Source organism: Symphalangus syndactylus, chromosome 14 (assembly GCF_028878055.3).
Source record: "Symphalangus syndactylus isolate Jambi chromosome 14, NHGRI_mSymSyn1-v2.1_pri, whole genome shotgun sequence".
Taxonomy (NCBI): domain Eukaryota; kingdom Metazoa; phylum Chordata; class Mammalia; order Primates; family Hylobatidae; genus Symphalangus; species Symphalangus syndactylus.
In genome coordinates this window covers 115,852,771-115,872,809 of record NC_072436.2, presented here as the reverse complement: position 1 = coordinate 115,872,809, position 20,039 = coordinate 115,852,771, and the positions used below count along the sequence as shown (strand labels likewise).

At 55.9% G+C, this 20,039-nt stretch overlaps 2 protein-coding genes across 2 annotated transcripts; one reads left to right on the top strand and one right to left on the bottom strand.

The window, feature by feature from the left end:
- Window positions 1-18: 18 nt before the first annotated feature.
- On the bottom strand, window positions 19-11,465 carry BICDL2 (BICD family like cargo adaptor 2). The gene is made up of 11 exons (XM_055241945.2): window positions 11,386-11,465; window positions 9,188-9,483; window positions 7,446-7,757; window positions 3,167-3,382; window positions 2,928-3,044; window positions 2,680-2,826; window positions 1,774-1,968; window positions 1,508-1,657; window positions 924-1,054; window positions 581-701; window positions 19-506 (listed from the first exon to the last, which is right to left on the bottom strand). The coding sequence occupies exons 2-11, from the start codon at window positions 9,377-9,379 to the stop codon at window positions 339-341; spliced, it is 1,749 nt and encodes a 582-aa protein (XP_055097920.2). The 5' UTR covers window positions 9,380-9,483; window positions 11,386-11,465; the 3' UTR covers window positions 19-338.
- On the top strand, window positions 8,107-9,194 carry LOC129462170 (putative uncharacterized protein FLJ46214). The gene has a single exon (XM_055241955.2). The coding sequence runs from the start codon at window positions 8,403-8,405 to the stop codon at window positions 9,042-9,044; it is 642 nt and encodes a 213-aa protein (XP_055097930.1). The 5' UTR covers window positions 8,107-8,402; the 3' UTR covers window positions 9,045-9,194.
- Window positions 11,466-20,039: the final 8,574 nt, after the last annotated feature.

The window sequence follows — 20,039 nt, the reverse complement described above, 5'->3', positions numbered from 1 at the left end:
CCACGAATGGAGGCCAAATCAGTGGAGTGATTTATATATTACTCTGTCCGATCTTGATACATAAATACCCAGCCCCATCCCTGCCCTAGAAAAGATAGACCTATATTGATTCGGAAAATAGCTCTGTTCACCTGCCCCTGCCACCCACCTGGGACTCCTGCCCCACAAAGCTGGCCCCTGCTCCGGATGAGCCCCTGCTCCCGATGAGCGCTTGCCCAGCATCCTGGGGCGGGGAGGGCATCAGCTTCTTTTGGAAGACAATCGGCCCTGTCGCTCCATTGGCCAGAAGAGGAAAGTGAACCCCTAAGTGGGCAAGGGCAGCCCCCTGGGCCCAGCCGTCAGGTCCTTCGGAAGAGGTTGCTGAGAAAGCCACCGGCGGGCCCGGGACCCAGGCGCAGCGAGAAGCGGGGCGCGGCACGGCGCGGCGTCGACGACGACGCGGCGGCGCTAAGCTCCTTCTGGCGTTGTGAGCGCAGCTGCTGCCCGATCACCACCTGCATGTCGTCCTGCGGGAGGCGGTGGTCGGCTCAGCGCTGGTCCCGCCCCCTGCCCCGCCCCGCACACGGGCCCCGCCCCTCACCTGCCAGGCCTCCAGCTCCTGCGTGAGCGCCACCTTCTGGCGGATGGCGCGCAGCAGCTCCCGGGACAGGGAGTCCCGCTCTAGCGAGACGCGGTTGAGCTCCAGAGACAGCTCCAGGGCCCTGGGCGGGAGGGGCGGAAGACACGTTTGACGGCGCTAGGGCCTCAGGGAGCCGGGGTGGCGGGGGACTTCTGGACCCGGGCGGGAGGAGGGCTGCCAACACCGAGATCAAGGAGGTCAGTGGGCCCCTGGGTGGGAGTGGGGATCATTATAACCCGTAACAGAAGAAGAATCAGGAGCCCAGGAGGGCCCAGAGGGCGCTGGTCAATGGCTTGAGGCTTACTTGTTCACGGCCTCGTCCCGGTCTGAGAAGGCACTGTGCAGGGCCTCCCCAGGGTCTTCCTGCGCCCGCAGCTCCTTCTGCCTCTGCAGCTCTTCCCGCAGGGACTGCAGCTCTGCCTGCTGCAGCGAGATCTGTGAGCAGAGGAGGGGCCGTGTGGCAGATGGGCCAATGGGCCTTCCAGTCCCTGCTTCTCCCAGCAGCCCTGACTCTGGCTCTACCCAGCCCTCTCCTGCCTGCGACAGACACCCCAGGCAGCTGTGGCCCTGTGCTGGAGACTCCGAGATGAGCCCTCTGAGCCCCTCAGGCTGGTGCGGGGTGGGGTGGAGCAGGGTTAGGTGGAGTGGTATAACCCTGCAGGAGGGATGCAGGGAGAAACATTGAGAGTGGAACTAAGCGGAGAGGTGCTGTCCAGGAAATCTTCCTGGAGGAGGTGGCATACAGGCTGGCTCTTGAAGTAAGTTTGTTGAGATGATGGTCGATCCAGGTATAGGGAGCCTAGTGGGCAAAGGCTGGGAGGTGGACATGGGACACAGAAACTGACAGCTGGAGGGGCCCTGCATCCAGCACCGTGCCCTCGACCCCACCTCATCTTGCAGCTTGGCCACTTCCGCCTCCTTCTCCTCCAGTATCTCTGCTGGGCTGAGGGATGCTCGCTTCTTGGGGGGCTCTAAGCTCTCTTCCAGGGGTGAAGGCTGGGGGCTAGATGCCTCTCGGGTCTTTGGGGACCGGGTGGTCTGTGGGCCAAAGAAATGCGTTAGTGTTGTGGAGGCTATTGGGGAAAGGAGGAAAGGCGGAGCCTGTAACCCTCTCGATGGCACAGGTAAGGGGGGCTGGGGCCCCACGAGCTCACCGGGGCGTCTCCGCGTGCGTCGGCGCCCTGGCCCTGGTCGCCGTCGTGGAGGCTGTGGGCCAGTTCTGACTGCAACGAGGCACCCGACACGTCGGCGTCCTGGAGGCGTGACTCCTCCTCCAGCTCGGAGACGCGCAGCTGCAGCCTCCGCAGCGCACTCAGCGCCTCCCCAGCCTCTGACCGTGCGCGTTCCAGCTGTGGACGGTCCCGCAGACGGAAGCGCGGGCGGTCAGCGGGACGCACCCAACGCCGACATCCCGCGGCAGGTCCACACGGGGGCGCCGCGGAGGGCCCCGCACCCCAGCGGCCCAGGCTGTTCCCGTTCCTGGATCGCTGGGCGCCTTGGGCCGTGCACCTCCCTCAGCAGATCATACAGTTTCCTCGCTTATAGAGCAGGGCCGCACCTCGCACCTCGAAGAGCCCCATCCCCTCCCCTGCCCAGTCCACCTCCTCATTCACTAATTGTTTCATGCAGCATTTATTGGTGCTACTGAGGCTGCTTGTCCCACAGTAGTAAGAAGGGGCACTGGGATGCGAAGGCAGGCAAGCTGACTCCAAAGTGCAGACTCCTCTGATGTCTAACATCAGAGCCTGAGTCCTCTTTTCATTTCTTTTTCTCCATTTCCATTGCCCAGCCATGGTCTAGGGGCTGTCATTCCTGGCCTGAGCTCTGGCATCAGCCCCCTCCCTGCTCTTCCAGCTGCCAGGCTCTGATGCACTCTAAGGGCATGCCTCCCCTGCTCAACAGCCTTTCGTGGCTCCCACTTGCCCATGGGCTAATGCCCATGCTCTTGTGGGCCAGCCTCTGGACCTCCCAGTGATCCAGCTGTGGCCTCATCTCCCAGAAAGCCCTGAAGCCATCGCTAAGGGTCCAGGCAGTTGTAGTCCCCCAGCCCTGCAGATCACCTCCAGGCTGTGCTCCCGCCGCTCCCGCCTCAGCAGCAGCAACTCCTCGTGGGTGGTCTGCAGTCTGCCCTGGCCCCTCTCCACCTCCTCACGCAGGCCTCGGATCTGGGCCTCCAGGTCCTGCCGGCGGCTCTGCAGCATCTGGTTCTGGGGAAAGGCCTGAGAGCTGGGGAGGGGGGCAGCCCCCTCCCAGCCCCCAGCCGGGCTTTTTTGGCTCAGATAATCCCCCAGCCCCAGCTGACACTCACTTCCCCCTGCAGACTCTCCAGCCGTGTCCTCAGCTCTGCCCCAGCCAGTGCCTGAGCCTGGCACTGTCCCCGAAGGGTGTCCAGTTCCCTCTGAAGTTCCTGCTCAGTCTGGGAGGCCTGGGGAGGTGGAAAGAGAAGCAGAGGAGCCTCAGCACCAAGCCCAATGCACCCACTCCCCACTGGGGACGCAGGCATCCTCCCCCACCTTGTCCAGGGCCCTGGGGTCAGGGCCATCCCACCTGAGCCAGCTGCTGGCTGAGCCGGAGGTTCTGCTCGCTGAGCTCGCTGAGGGCCCGTGCCCGTTCTCGCCCACTGTCCTGCTGCTCCGAGCGCTGTTCCCCAAGCTGGGCCCGCAGGGCCTCCACGTCCCCCTCCAGCTCCACGGCCCTGGCCTCCCACTCGGCTCCGCGGGCTGCCAGGCCTCGCCGGAGCTCATGGTTCTCCTGCTGGAGCCTCTGTGGGGGCCAGGGCAGAGGGACAGAGGCAGAGAGGCACCGATGAGACTGGGCAGGCACAGAGAGATGGGGATGGAGGGACAGACACCTAGGGAGAAAGCCTAAGGGGGCCTTGTGTCCAAGACAGACACAAAAGCAAGGGAGAGTGAGGGAAGAAGAGTGAGCAAGACCCAGAGATTTAGAGGGAAGGGTCTGGGCAGACAAGACGCGTGGGTCCGGGGCAAGGATGGGGGTGGGGATCTCTGATGACCACTCACCTCCAGCTGCTGCCTGGGCTTCTGGACCCGAGGTCGCAAGCACCGTTTTTGGCGCCTGAGTCTGGCAGAGTTCAAGCCCCGGCCCATGGCAGCACACACCTGCTGTGTCCCAGGGGTCTGGAGGCCTGGACTCTGCCCAGCCCCCTCCCCAGCTCCTCCTAGCCAGTTCCCTCTAATTAATCCTGGTCAGCCCCGCCCTGGCCCAAAAACCTGTCTGACCAGCGGGGGAACTCCCTGGCACACCCAGATGCCCAGCGTGGGGAGGCAGATGAGTCGGGGGTTAACCTCTGTCCCACTCTCTCTAGGCCCTCAAAAGGGGATGGGCCTGGATGAAGGTGACAATTGCCACAGCTGCTGCAGCGACTGGCAGGTACCCTGCATTAGGGCTTTATCTGCATTGCTTCATTTCATCCACTAGAGGGAGAATCACTAACGTCCTGGGTTTACAGATGAAACTGAAGCTCTAGAGTTGCTAAGTGCCTTGCCTAAGGACACACAGTCATTTATTTTTGTTTTTATTTTTTATTTGTTTTTTTTTTTTTTTTGAGACAGATCTTTACTCTTTGGCCCAGGCTAGAGTGCAGTGGCACTATCTCGGCTCACGGCAATGTCTGCCTCCCAAGTTCAAGAGATTCTCCTGCCTCAGCCTCCCAAGTAGCTAAGATTACTGGCGTGCGCCACCCTGCCCGGCACATTTTTTTTGTTTTCTTAGTAGAGACGGGGTTTCACCATGTTGGCCAGGCTGGTCCTGAACTCCTGGCCTCAAGTGATCCACCCTCCTCCGCCTCCCAAAGTGCTGGGATTACAGGCATGACCCACCGTGCTCAGCCTACACAGAATAACTTCACAAAGCAGGGATGCCAACTCAGGCAGCAGAACTCTTAACCGAATACTGTAGAGGCAATACAGCTTCAGGATTAAGCTGTCAGGTTCAAGGTCATATTGTCCTGGCTGATGCTCAGCTCTGCTGATGCCTTGTGGCCTGGACACAATATCTCTAAGTCTATCCACCCACAGTACTATCAATCCTCCCGTATTTCCTGAGCTCCACTTGTTCTGGGGTCTGCTGTCAGCGGCACGTGAGACCACCAAGTTCACTGCTTCAAGCAGCTTAGAGTCCAGAGGGCACGGACACATGCCGGAGCCAGGTAATTTCAGGGAGACAGTAAGGGTTGTAAAGAGACCCGGGAAATGATAGAGAGTGAGGAGTGGGGTGGGGGTGGAGGGTCCTTCAAGGAAGATGTCATGTTTGAGTTGACTTCTGCAGGACAAGAGCCACCAGAAAGAAGGCTAGGCATTAAGGAACAGCAAGTGCAAAGTTCCTGAGGGAACAAGCGTGAGTTCTTGGAGGAACTGAAAAGAGCCCTCATTGTCGGGGAGAGGGTGGTTCGGCTGCCCTTCTGGGAGGAGGGGAGAAAGGGGTGGTGCTGCTGTGATGAGGTCGGGGAGGAGCCCAGTTTTCTGGGACTTTTAGGCCCTGGGGAGGGGTTTCGGTTTCATTCTAAGTGTGAGGGGGAGATTCTGGTTGAGGAGTGAAATGATCTGATTTGCAGTTTTTGAAAATCCTGGGCTGTCCCTTAGAGAATGGGCTCCAGGGTTCAAAGGTGGAAGCTAGGGGCTGGGAGTGGTGGCTCATACCTATAATCCCAGCACTTTGGGAGGCTGAGGCAAGTGGATCGCCTGAAGTCAGGAGGTCGAGACCAGCCTGGCCAATATGGTGAAACCGCGTCTCTACTAAAAATACAAAAATTAGCTGGGCTTGGTGGCGCACACCTGTAATCCCAACTACTCGGGAGGCTGAGGTGAGAGAATCACTTGAAACCAGGAAGCAGAGGTTGCAGTGAGCCAAGATCGCACCACCGCACTCCAGCCTGGGTGACAGAGTGAGACTCCATCTAAATAATAATAATAATAAAAGAGTGGAAGCTGGGGACTCAGGAGCAGGTGGCTGGAGTGTCTGGGGCAGGAGTGATGGAGGCTGTGATCTGTGATCAGCTTGGAGGCTGCAGAGCCGACAAGTGGGTGGTTGGAGTTTAGAAGAATCCAAAGGGCTTGTGGATACTGGGGGGAATTTGTACACTCAAGAAAGGTTGGCTGAGCGCATTGACTCACACCTGTAATCCCAACACTTTGGGAGGCTGAGGCAGGCGGTTTGGTTGAGCCCAGGAGTTTGAGACCAGCCTGGGCAACATGGTGAGACCCCGCCTCTACAAAAAATGCAAAAATTAGCCAGGAGTGGTGGTGCATGTGTGCCTGTAGTCCCAACTACTCAGGAGGCTGAGATGGGAGGATTGCTTGAGCTCATGAAGTTGAGGTTCCAGTGAGCTATGGCTGCACCACTGCACTATGGCCTGGGTGACAGAGGGAGACCCTGTCTCCAAAAAAAAAAAAATAGAGAAAGAGTCCAAGGAGGTGCACAGGCTCTGGTCCTCAAGGTTGGGAAGGCGGGGAGGGGGACAACAGGCGATGGGGGCATGGAATCGAGTGCGTGGAATCAAGTGCCACTTGTGTTGAGATGCCCACTAGGTGGCCTGGTGGAGAGGGTTAGCTACCCAGGTCAGGCTCAAGGCAGTGGTTGGGGCTGATGCAGAAGATAAAGGAGGGTGTTCGGGAAACCAGATGTGAGCCCCAGAGCAAGAATTTGGCCAAAAATAGAACCTGGGCAGAGGGAACTGTTCCTACCTCATTGGGCTGGGCAAAAATCAATGGAGAGTCATGGAAAGCACTCAGCCCAGTGCCAGGCAAGGAGTGGACACCCATGACTGTTGCCTGGTGTTCCGCTATACTGCTGAGGAGCTGGACACAAGATCCAGAGAGGGCCAGCAGCTGACCCAGGGTCACACAGCTGGACAAGGGTCTGAACCCAGTTTTTTTTTTGTTTTTGTTTTTGTTTTTGTTTTTGTTTTTTGAGATGCAGTCTCACTCTGTCACCCAGGCTGGAGTGCAGTGGCATGATTTTGTCTCATAGCAACCTCTGCCTCCCAGGTTCAAGTGATTCTTCTGCCTCAGTCTCCCAATTAGCTGGGACTATAGGCACACCCCATCACGCCTGGCTAATTTTTTTTGTATTTTTAGTGGAGACGGGGTTTCACCATGTTGGGCAGGCTGGTCTCGAACTCCCGACCTCAAGTGATCCAGCCACCTCAGCCTCCCAAAGTGCTGGGATTACAGGTGTGAGCCACCATGCCCGGCCTGAATCCAGGTCTTAATCCTCAGAGTTCATGCCTTTTTCCCTTTCCTTTCCGTTCCTTTCCTTTCCTTTTTTCTTTTCTTTCTTTCCCCTTCCTTCCTTCCTTCCTTCCTTCCTTCCTTCCTTCCTTCCTTCCTTCCTTTTTCAGGATCTCACTCTGTTGCCCAAGCTGTAGTGCAGTGGATCATAGCTTACTGCAGCCTCAAACTCTAAAATTCCTGGGCTCAAGTGATCCCCCTGCCTCGGCCTCCAGGTGCCACCACCACATCCAGCTAATTTTCTTATTTTTTGTAAAGACAGAGTCTCACTATGTTGCCCAGGCTGTTCTCGAACACTGGGCTAGTGTAGTGATCTTCCTGCCTTGGCATCCCAAAGCGCTGGGATTACAGGTGTGAGGTACTGTGCCCGGCACCCAGAGTTCATGTTCTTTACCACTGGGCAACACTGCCAGGGGGACTGGGCCCAGCTCTGATCTGTTCCAAAGTCCACCCCTCACCCGGCTGTCCTCACCAGCTCCTCTCTCCTTCCCTTGCCTGATTCCCTTCCCTTGTCCTCTCCAGGCCCACCTGTCCTCCCCTGCCCACCCACCCACCCATCCTGTCCAGTGCTAGCTCACTTCCTCACGCTCCAAGTGCTGGGTGCTCAGCGTCTCCAGCTGCTGCCGCAGCTCCTCATTTTGCTCCAGAAGCATCTTGCCGAGCTCCGCGGCCAACAGCAGGTCTTTCTCCTTCTGCTGCAGCTGCAAGGCTAGGTCCTCGGGCTCCTCAGGCCCTGGGCCCCCTCCCAGGAATGAGTCCCGCCGCTCCAGCACAAAGGGGAAGAAGCCCTCGTCGCCGCTGGGAGAGGCGCCCCCTGAGAGCAGCCCGGAGGGGAAGCTGGGCCCATCTGGAGAGCTCATGTCACCTGCAGCATCTGTGGGGACAGGTGGCTGCGGGACACTCTACTCTGCAGTCTGACAGCGGCTCACCCTCCGCCCAACACCTGGCCCTCCAGGAATTCTCCACCTGCTTCCAGCCTGCCTGGTCCTGCAGCCAGGGCTTCCTCGGCCACGAAGGGTTAATGACCTGTGTTTTGGCTACCCAGTTCCGTTAATGTCCCTGGGGTAAACTGAGGCAGGAAGCAGAAGGAAATGACCTCCCAGCCTTCAGCCTCTGCCAGACAATCTCTGTCCCCAGGAAAGCTCATTCCAGTGCTCCAGGGCCACAGGCCACCTCCGCTCAGGAAAGCTCATTCCAGTGCTCCAGGGCCACAGGCCACCTCCGCTCTCTGTCCCCTCTCTTCCCAGAACCCAGCAGTTTGGCTTGTAGCCCCTTGCCATCTGACACAGTTCCCAGAACCCGGGTTCTCAGGGACTCAGCAGTTGGAGTTGAGCCCAGCCCCTTCTCCTCCCAGGAATGCAGGACCCTAAGGCTTGGGAACTGAGGTATCTTCGCCTCCAGGAATCCAGCTCCTTCCCCTACCAGAAGCCCAGATCCCAGCCCCTGACTTCCCAGGTCTCTCTCCGTCATTCTCCTGTTACCTCCCGAGCAGGTGCTTTGACTCCACCCTCCAGACTCAGAGGTCCCCACCTCCAATGTCCCCCACCAAGGATTCCCACCCCAGTCCCCATTTTCCACGGGACTCAGGCATTCATGCCCCCACCCCTCCGGACTCAGGAGCCCTGACCCTCAGCCCCCCAGTTTCCCAGGGCCCTGGCGTGGGGCCCAGGACAGGGCGAGGTAACAGGTTGTGCCGGCCGCCCGGCTGCAGCGCAGCTCGGAGTTTCTGTTTACTTCCCGGCCCGCCCCTGGGGACGAGAGCCCTGGGCTCCCCTAGGGCTGCTCAGGGGCTGGGGTTCAGAGGCTCGGGTCAGAGGGCCCGACACAACAGCTTTACCAGCCCCAGCCCTCCAGGGGGTCACCACCCACGAGGCACACACACCCGTGCTCTCCCTCCTCCTCTCGCCCGGTGTCCATGTGCAGCCCTGCTCGCAGGACATGAATGTCACGGTGGTCCCAGCCCAGCCGCCCCCAGGCCGTTCCCGGGGATCTCCCTGACTTGGCCCTCGCGGGCCCCGCTCCCCTGCCCCCCTCCACACGAGACACCCGGACCTGGAGACCTCTCCCCGTCCCCTTCCGCACCTAGCTGCCCAGGTGTTGGGGCCTCCAGTCCCCCGACCCCCAGCCCCAGGCGTCAGAAGCCCGGAGAAGCGGCTGGGCTCACTCCCGACGGCTGAGTTCCTGCCGACGCCCCCGGTTCCCCGGCGATCCCGGTTCCCCTGCCCCCGCCCCGGCTGCCCCACCTTCTCCGCCGACGCGGCCTGACCAGTCCCTCCCCAGGCTCGAGGGGCCTAGCCCTCGGCGTCCCCCAGGCTCTCACCCGAAGCCGCCGGGCTCCCTCCGAGGTCCCCGCTGTCTCCGGTCCCCTCTTCCGGAGGCGGCTCCAGGTGTGCGGCCGACACAGGTGAAGGGGCGGGGCCGCGGGAGGGGCCGGGGCGCTCCCTGGCTGCCTGAATGGACGGGCGGGGTCGAGGGAGAGTCGCTTCCACCTGAGTGGGGGGCACTGACCCATCCTGCTGTGGTTGCAAATGGCCCGGCCAGTTAACTGAGCATCTACTATGTGCAGATCCTACATTGAGGTAGCCGCCGCTCCTTTCCCGTCACGACTGCCTTGCCCTGTAGGGTAGGAAATTATTAGCAATGACAACAACACCGAATCTGACATCTCAAGCATTCTGCTAAGTAAACTTTTTTTTTTTTTGGAGACGGAGTCTCGGTCTCTCACCCAGGCTGCTGGAGTGCAGTGGCGCGATCTCGGCTCACTGCAAGCTCCGCCTCCCGGGTTCACGCCATTCTCCTGCCTCAGCCTCTCCGAGTAGCTGGGACTACAGGCGCCCGCCACCACTCCCGGCTAATTTTTTGTATTTTTAGTAGAGACGGGGTTTCACCGTGGTCTCGATCTCCTGACCTCGTGATCCGCCCGCCTCGGCCTCCCAAAGTGCTGGGATTACAAGCGTGAGCCACCGCGCCCGGCCAAGTAAACTCTTTTCTATTTTTTAGAGATGGGATCTTGCTCTGTCACCCAGGCTGGAGTGCAGTGGCGCCATCACTGCAGCCTCGTCCTCCCAGGCTCAAGGGATCCTCCCACCACAGCCGCCCCAGTAGCTGGGACTACAGGTACATGCCACCATGCCCAGCTAATTTTTGTACTTTTTGTAGGCGTGGGGTTTCACCATGTTGCCCAGGCTGGTCTCAAACTTCTGGATTCAAGCAATCCTCCTGCTTCAGCCTCCCAAAGTGCTGGGATTACAGGCATGAGCCTCTGCTTCTGGCCAAGTAAACTCTTTTTTTTTTGTGAAACGGAGTCTCGCTCTATCGCCCAGGCTGGAGTGCAATGGCGCAATCTCAGCTCACTGCAAGCTCCGCCTCCGGGGTTCACGCCATTCTCCTGCCTCAGCCTCTCCGAGTAGCTGGGACTACAGGCGCCCGCCACCACGCCCGGCTAATTTTTTTGTATTTTTAGTAGAGACATGGTTTCACCGTGGTCTCAATCTCCTGACCTCGTGATCCGCCCGCCTCGGCCTCCCAAAGTGCTGGGATTACAAGCGTGAGACACCGCGCCTGGCCAAGTAAACTCTTTTATAGGCATAACTTGTTGACCTTTTTTTTTTTTTTTTGAGATGGAATTTTATGCTTCTTGCCCAGGCTGGAGTACAGTGGTGCCATCTCAGCTCACAGCAGTCTCCGCTCCCGGGTTCAAGTGATTCTCCTGCCTCAGCCTGGCGAGTAGCGGGTACTACAGGTATGCACCACTACACCCAGCTAATTTCATATTTTTAGTAGAAACGGTGTTTCAACGTGTTGGCCAGGCTGGTCTTAAACTCCTGACCTCGTGATCCGCCCACCTCGGCCTCCCAAAGTGCTGGGATTCCAGAGTGAGCCACCTCCCCGGCTCAACTTGTTGACTTTCATGATGACCTGATGAGAAGGAACTGCTATCATCCCCATCTTACAGATGAGGAAGCTGAGGCTCAGGGGCTGGGGTGGGGGGTCCTCCACCTTGTTTGGGGTCCCTGGTCAGAACTTGAAGGTGAACAGCACAAGTGTGGCTTTAGGGTCATGCTCTTTACTGATTCCCATCCCGCAGACAAGGACACTGTAGCCCAGGTAGTGAAAGTGACTTGCCCAGAACCATACCCAAGTCCGTGTGGCTCCACACCTGGGGTTCTCAGTTCCTGAGTTATGCAGAGCTAGGGACCATGCTCTTGTCTGGGACAGGGGCCTTGGTGTGGAGATGCGAAGGTCTGGGGCTGGGGACCCAGGGTGGCTTGGGCAGCAGTGATGCCCCATCCATGGCCTTGTGTCTTGTCACGATTTATCTCCAGACTCCAAGGCTCCCTGCGCCTCATGACAGGGGCTCCTGGCCTGGAGAGCAGGACAGATGGAAGGCTGGGAGGAGCGATGTGCTGGTAAGCGTTTAACAACAGTCTCCCTGGTTAAAACAAAAGCCCTCGCTCGTTGCATTTGCCAATTTCCATGATGCAATACACGCTCCTCGGCTGACTTCCAGCTACTCACCTGGCGTCACGGAGTGCAGAGGTAGAAGGGGCTGTGCACATCAGCTCTGGCTGGCCGTTGTCAGCTGGGTTTGTGCTCCTCTGGCTCCTGAGTCTTGGGGGTCTGGGGGCTACTTACTTGGGTTCTAGAAAAATAGGAGGAGGGTGGGGGCTGGGACTCCTGGCCTGTGGGAAAAGGGGAGCAAGCACTCCTTGGAGGGGTGACTTAGGAACTGGGACTCCTGGGTCCTGGGGCTGGGACAGGGTTTTCTGCCAGCAGAGAGTGGGGAGCCAGAGATCTGTCTTAGAGCCACATTGCCCAGCAAGCCTGCCACTTTCTCCCACAGCACCTGAGGGAGCAGCCTGGTAGCCACTGGAGGGCTGAAGACATCCCATCCTCCCCTGGGTGCTGCTATGTGACCCTCTGGAAATATAAGCTCAGTGTCCCCTCCAAATGCCAGTCACCCTGGGCCCCACTCACGCCCACACTTAGCACATCTTGAGCGCCTCCTGCCAGGCTGAGCTCATCCCGGGATGAAGTGATTACAGCCCTACTCCCAGAAGGTTCACAGTCCACCTGGGCCATGGGAGGGAGCGTAGACCTATAAACCAGAAATGAACCAATAAAACAGTACAGCAAAGTGTTTGGCCCATGGGTGCTGGCATCACATGGCTTCGGTCCAGGATCCAGTTGGCCACATACCAGATGTGATGTGTGTGCCTGTGCCCTTCAGCTAATTAAACTCTGCAGCCCTCAGTTTCCCCATCTGTAAAATGGGGATGATAGTTCCTAGCTTATAGGGATGTGAGGATTTTTTTTGAGTCTGAGTCTCGCTCTGTCCCCCAGGCTGGAGCGCAGTGGTGAGATCTCGCCTCACTGCAACCTCTGCCTCCCGGGTTCAAGCGATTCTCCCGTCTCAGCCTCGTAAGTAGCTGGGATTACAGGCATGCGCCACCACACCCGGCTAATTTTTGTATTTTTAGTAGAGATAGGGTTTCACTCTGTTGGCCAGGATGGTCTTCAACTGACCTCAGGTGATCTGCCCGCCTCAGCCTCCCAGAGTGCTGGGATTACAGGTGTGAACTACCGTGACTGGCCAGGTGTGAGGATTAAATGAGTGTGAAATGCCAGCACTTAGTCCTTGCTGGTGATCTCCGCATGGCCACCAGAGATGACTCACCTGCATGTCACACTGTATTTCATCCTCAGAGCAACCCTATGAGGTCATGCCATTCACAGGTGAGGAGCCCAGCTCAGAGAGGCTGTCATTTGTCTGTGGGTATATAGCAGAGCCTTCATCCCAGCTTGCCTAGCTCTCAGCCTCAGTCACTCTTGGGAAATTTGTGTTGTTTTTGTTTTTTTCAGAGATAGGGTCTCACTCTGTCACCCAGGTTGAAGTACAGTGGCGTGATCATAGCTTACAGCAGCCTCGAACTCTTGGGCTCAAGCGAGCCTCCTGCTTCAACCTCCTGAGTCACTGGGACTACAGGCAGATGCCATCATGCCTTGCTAACTTTTTTATTTTTTGTAGAGATGTGGTCTTGCTATGTTGCCTAGGCTGGTCTCAACTTCTGGCCTCAAGCAATCCTCCTGCCTTGGCCTCCCAAAGTGCTGGGATCTGAGGCATGAGCCAGTGTGCCTGACTTTGAACATTTGAATCTGGTCCTCAGTCTCCTCTGGACCCAGGAGTCCTGGCCTCCATCTCCCTGTTGGGCCTAAGAGTCCTGGCCACCCAGCGCGAAGGGGCCCTCAGCCCTCCCCTCACCCCCAGGCTCCCTGCCGATCCCAGGAGAAAGATGAATAGGAGGGACGGAGTGATCTCAGGGAAGGCCCGGGGAGGCTGGGACATGTCTGGTTAAGAAGGGAGGGATCGGCCGGGCATGGTGGTTCATGCCTGTAATCCCAGCACTTTGGGAGGCCGAGGTGGGTTGATCACGAGGTCAGGAGTTCAAGACCAGCCTGGACAAGATGCTGAAACCCCATCTCTACTAAAAACACAAAAACTGGCCGGGCGCAGTGGCTCACGCCTGTAATCCCAGCACTTTGGGAGACCGAGGCAGGTGGATCACGAGGTCAGGAGATTGAGACCATCATGGCTAACATGGTGAAACCCCGTCTCCACTAAAAATACAAAAAATTAGCCACGTGTGGTGGCGGGCGCCTGTAGTCCCAGCTACTCAGGAGGCTAAGGCATGAGAATCGCTTGAACCCGGGAGACGGAGGTTGCAGTGAGCCGAGACCGCGCCGTTGCACTCCAGCCTGGGAGACAGAGTGAGACTCCATCTCAAAACAAAAACAAAAACAAAAAACAAAACAAAACAAAATACAAAAATTAGCCGGGCGTGGTGGCACGTGTCTGTAATCACAACTACTCGAGAAGCTGAGGCAGGAGAATCAGTTGAACCCGGGCAGCAGAGGTTGAAGTGAGCTGAGATCGCACCACTGCACTCCAGCCTGAGTGACAGAGCAAGACTCCATTTCAAAAAAAAAAAGAAGGGAAGGACGATCACCCAGCCTCACCTGCTCTCCAGCCCAAAAGAGCCAGCTTCCCGGATGCTTAGTACGGAATGTCCTCCCCGCCTCTCCATCCACCTGCTGAGCCCTGGGGGGTTCTGAGTCTTGGCTGGGAGTTGAGGAGGGGTCTCGTCCCTGGGGAAGCCTTCTCAGATCTCACAATGACTTGGGAGTCTATGCCGGGCATCCAGAGGCCAGCAGAACCCCACTCTCCTCTTGCCCTTCCCCAGAAGCAGCCTGGTAGAAATAACTTGGGTCCAGACTCAGGTGCCTCCAGGGTTTGATGACGTATGCTAAGTCCATGAACAGTAGGTAGTATTGTTTGGAGCATTTAAAACCTTTATATAAAATATTTCACACTGAATTCATTGTTCTGCAACTCGTTTTTTTGATGTATGCTTATGTTTCCAAGTGTTTTCTCCCACTTATTAAAAAAAAAAAAATCAGGGCAGGCATGGTGGCTCACGCCTGTAATCCCAGCACTTTGGGAGGCCAAGGAGGCAGGTGGATCATGGGGTAAGGAGTTCAAGACCAGGCTGGCCAAGATGGTGAAACGCCCTCTCAACTAAAAATACAAAAAAATTAGCTGGGCGTGGTGGCAAATGCCTGTAATCCCAGCTACTCGGGAGGCTGAGTCAGGAGAATCGCTTGAACCTGGGAGACAGAGGTTGCAGTGTGCCGAGAATGTGCCACTGCACTCCAGCCTGGGTGACAGAACAAGACTGTGTCTCAGAAAAAAAAAAAAAAAATCAGCTTTGGCTGAGCACGGTGGCTCACACCTGTAATCCCAACACTTTGGGAGGCTGAGGCGGGCGGATAACTTCAGGCCAGAAGTTTGAGACCAGCCTGGGCAACATGGCAAAACCCCGTTTCTACAAACAAATACAAAAATCAGCAGGCCATAGTGGCGTGTGCCGATAGTCCCAGCTACTCACAGGGCTAAGGCAGGAGGATCACTTGAGTCCAGGAAGTGGAGGCTGCAGTGAGCTGAGATTGTGCCACTGTACTCCAGCCTGGGTGACAGAGCAAGGCCCTATCTCAAAAAAAAAAAAAAAAATTCAGCTTTATTGAGGTAGGTATTAGCTTCCTAGGGCTGATGTATGTAACAAAACATCCACCAGCACGAGAAACAGAGAAAGACCCCATCTCTACATGTAGGGACCAGCCCCACAGGGTCGGTGGGTCTCTCCCCGTGTGCAGCGACAAGAGAGTGTAGAAATACAGACACAAGACAAAGAGATACAAGAAAAGACAGCTGGGCCCGGGGGACCACTACCACCAATGCGCGGACAAGACCGGTAGTGGCCCCGAATGTCTGGCTTCGCTGTTATTTATTGTATACAAAGCAAAAGGGGCAGGGTAAAGAATGTGAGTCTTCTCCAATGATAGGTAAGGTCATGTGCGTCACGTGTCCACTGGACGGGGGCCCTTCCCTGCCTGGCAGCCAAGGCAGAGAGAGAGAGAGAGAGAAGACAAAGAGACAGCTTACGCCATTATTTCTACATATCAGAGACTTTTAGTACTTTCACTGATTTACTACTGCTATCTAGAAAGCAGAGCCAGCTGTACAGGATGGAACATGAAGGTGGACTAAGAGTGTGACCACTGAAGCACAGCATCACAGGGAGACGGTTAGGACTCCGGATAACTGCGGAAAAGCCTGACTGGTGTGAGGCCCTCCACGAGAGATGGAGGAGCAGAGTCTTCTCCAAACTCCCCCGGGGAAAAGTTGACTCGTTTTCCCGGTCTGCTAAGTAGCGGGTGTTGTTGCTTGACCCCTTTTGCTACCGCCAGACCACGATCCGCCTGGCAACGGGCATCTTCCCAGATGCTGGCGTCACCACTAGACCAAGGAGCCCTCTGGTGGCCGTGTCCAGGCATAACAGAAGGCTCGCACTCCTGGTCACACCTCACTATGACCCCTCAGCTCCTATCTCTGTATGGCCTGGTTTTTCCTAGGTTATGATTATAGAGCAGGGATTATTATAATATTGGGATAAAGAGTAATTACTACCAACTAATGATTAATGATATTCATATATAATCATATCTACGATCTATATCTGGTATGACTATTCTTGTTTTTTATATATATATATATTTTCTTTTTTTTTTTTTTTGAGACGGAGTCTCGCTCTGTCGCCCAGGCTGGAGTGCAGTGGCGCGATCTCGGCTCACTGCAAGCTCCGCCTCCCGGGTTCACGCCATTCTCCTGCCTCAGCCTCTCCGAGTAGCTGGGACTACAGGCGCCCGCCACCACGCCCGGCTAATTTTTTGTATTTTTTTAGTAGAGACGGGGTTTCACCGTGGTCTCGATCTCCTGACCTCATGATCCGCCCGCCTCGGCCTCCCAAAGTGCTGGGATTACAAGCGTGAGCCACCGCGCCCGGCCTTTGTTTTATATTTTATTATACTGGAACAGCTCGTGTCCTCGGTCTCTTGCTTCAGCGCCTGGGTGGCTTGCCGCCCACATCTACAAACATAAGGAATAAGTGGCGGCCGGGCGCGGTGGCTCACGCTTGTGATCCCAGCACTTTGGGAGGCCGAGGCGGGCGGATCACGAGGTCAGGAGATCCAGACCACGGTGAAACCCCGTCTCTACTAAAAATACAAAAAAAAAAAATTAGCCGGGCGTGGTGGCGGGGGCCTGCAGTCCCAGCTATTCGGAGAGGCTGAGGCAGGCGAATGGCGTGAACCCAGGAGGCGGAGCTTGCAGTGAGCCGAGATCGCGCCACTGCACTCCAGCCTGGGCGACACAGTGAGACTCCGTCTCAAAAAAAAAAGAAAAAGAAAAAGAATAAGTGGCACATGCCTGCAGTCCCCGCTGCTTGGGAGGCTGAGGTGGGAGGATTCCTTGAGCCCAGGAGTTCAAGGCTGCAGTGAGCCATGATTGCATCACTGCAGTCCAGCCTGGATGAGAGAGCAAGACCCTGTCTCAAACAAAAAAAGAGAACCCAAAAAACCACAAACTGGGCTTACACAACAGAAAATTATTGTATTACAGTTCTGGAGGCCAGAAGCCTGAAGTGAGGGTTGGTTCCTTCTGGAGACTCTGAGGGTGAATCTACTCCATGCCTCTCCCTGGGCCGTGGTGACTGTAGATGCTCCTTGGCGTTCTGTGCCTTGTGGCCACATCAGTCCAGTCGCTGCCTCTGCTTTCACAGGACCTGCCCCTCTAGGTCTTCTCAGTCCATGACTGAAATTTCCGTCTTTTATAAAGATGCCAGCCATTGAATTTAGGGCCCACCCTAAATCTAGGATGATCTCATCTTGAGATCTTTAGCTTATGTCTGCAAAGACCCATTTTTCTTTTTTCTTTTCTTTCTTTGAGACAGAGTCTCGCTCTGTCACCCAGGCTGGAGGGCAGTGGCACGATCTCAGCTCACAGTAACCTCTGCCTCCCAGGGTCAAGCAATTCTCCTGCCTCAGCTTCCCGAGTAGCCGGGACCACAGGTGCAAGCCACCATGCCCAGCTAATTTTTGTATTTTTAGTACAGACGGGGTTTCACCATGTTTGCCAGACTGGTCTCGATCTCCTGACCTCGTGATCTGCCCGCCTCGGCCTCCCAAAGTGTTGGGATTACAGGCGTGAGCCACTGCGCCCGGCCAGCTTATGTATTTTTAAGACAGGGTCTCACTCTGTCACTTAGCTGGAATGCAGTAAGTGGTGCAGTAACAGTTCACTGCTGCCTCAATGTCCCGGGCACAGATGATCCTCTCGCCTCAGCCTACCAAATAGCTGATATTATAGGTGTGCACCACCACCCCCAGCTAATTTGTGTATTTTTTGTAGAGACAGGGTCTCACTATATTGTCCAGGCTGGTCTCGAACGCCTGGGCTCAAGTGATCTGCCTGTGTTGGCCTCCCAAAGTGCTGGGATTACAGGCATGAACCACCACCCGTGGCCTGAAGTGTAGGCTTTAATTTATACTAGGTAATAAAGTGCCTGACTCCCTTTTTTGATGTTTTACAGCTGACAGCTTTAAAGCCCCGTGCCTACCTCTTCTCCTTGTGCCCACATCTGGGCAAGCTGATCTGAAGGCCCTGGTGCCCTCTCCCTCACTCTATACAGAAATTTAAATTAGGAAAGTCCTGGCTGGTTGGAAGGGACCCTCATCCCACTTTATCCCCTAACCACAATAAAAGCCCCTCCTTGAATTACTTGAACCCGGGAGGCAGAGGTTGCAGTGAGCCCAGATCGTGCCACTGCACTCCAGCCTGGGCGACAGAGTGAGACCCCATTAAACACACACACACACACACACACACACACACACACACACCACCACCACCACCACCACCAACAAAACCCTCCTTGCTCTCTCTCTTTTTTTTTTTTTTTTTGAGACGGAGTCTCGCTCTGTCACCCAGACTGGAGTGCAGTGGCGCAATCTCGGCTCACTGCAAGCTCCGCCTCCCGGGTTCACGCCATTCTCCTGCCTCAGCCTCTCCGAGTAGCTGGGACTACAGGCGCCCGCCACCACGCCCGGCTAACTTTTTGTATTTTTAGTAGAGATGGGGTTTCACTGTGGTCTCGATCTCCTGACCTCGTGATCCACCCGCCTCGGCCTCCCAAAGTGCTGGGATTACAAGCGTGAGCCACCGCGCCTGGCCCCTCCTTCCTCTCTTAAACCACTTTCAGAGCTGTCTGGGAGCCCACTCTGCTCTCCCAGAAAGTCTCATCGTTGAGTAATCAAACTCTTATTCTCTTGGTGTGTTCGTGGCCTTATTGATCTCTAATATGAACCAAATTTGGGACATAGGGTAAATCACAAAACATGCTTCTATCTGCAGAGGGTAAATTTCTTTTTATTTATTTATTTTATTTCTATATGAACAAATGCTGCCTCTCCTGCAGAGCATCAATTTCTTTCTTTCCGTTTTTGGTAGAAATGTGGTCTCAGTATGTCGCCCAGGCTGGGTCTCCCTCAAATTCCAGGCCTCAAAGGATCCTCCTGCCTTGGCCTCCCAAAGTGCTGGGATTACAGGTGTGAGTCACCACACACCTGGCTAGAGCACGAATTTTATCTGGGCCACACCTGGCCAATACTTGGCATTGTCAGACTTTAAAATTTTGCCAATCTGATGACAAACATGGGATCTGTTATGGAATAAATTGTGCCCTGTCAACATTCCTATGTTGAACCGGGGATGGTGGCTCACACCTGTAATCCTAGCACTTTGGGAACGTGAGGCGGGAGAAACGGTTGAGCCTAGGAGTTCAAGAAAGCCCTGAGCAACACAGGGAGGCCCCGTCTCTACCAAAAAAAAAAAGAAAAAAGATAGGCATGGTGGCTTGGGCCAGTAGTCCCAGCTACTTGGGAGGCTGAGACAGGAGGATTGCTTGAGCCTAGGAGTTGCAGGCTGCAGTGAGCTATGATCATGCTACTGCACGCCAGCCTGGGAGACAGAGCGAGACCCTGGCTCAAAACAAACAAAGAAACAAAAAAGCCAAAACCAACCAAACAAAAAAAAACAAACCAGAGAGAGAAGAATTTGTATGTTAAAGCCCTAATCCCCAGTACCTCAGAATGTGATTGTAGTTGGAGATAGAGCTGATAAAAAAGTGATTAAGTTAAAATGAGGCTTTTAGGGTGGCCCCGATGATTGACTTCTTACAAGAGGTCAATGGCCGGGCGCGGTGGCTCACGCCTGTAATCCCAGCACTTTGGGAGACCGAGGCGGGCAGATCACAAGGTCAGGAGATCAAGACCATCCTGGCTAACACGGTGAAACCCCGTCTCTACTAAAATACAAAAAAATTAGCCGGGCGCGGTGGCGGGCGCCTGTAGTCCCAGCTACTCGGGAGGCTGAGGCAGGAGAATGGCGTGAACCCGGGAGGCGGAGTTTGCAGTGAGCCGAGATCGCGCCACTGCACTCCAGCCTGGGCGACAGAGCAAGACAACGTCTCAAAAAAAAAAAAAAAAAAAAAAAAAGAGAGAACGAGACATCTCGGGTGTGCAGGCGCAGGGGGACGACCGTGTGGGGAAACAGCAAGAGGACGCCCATCTGTCTGCCCAGGAGGAGGCATCAGGAGAAACTAGTCCCTCAGGCACCTTGATCTTGGCCTTCCAGTTTCCAGAACTGTGAGAACGTAAACTTCTGGCTGAGCCTCCGAGTCCTTGGTGTTTTGTTCTGGCGGCCCCGGCGAGCGGGCGCG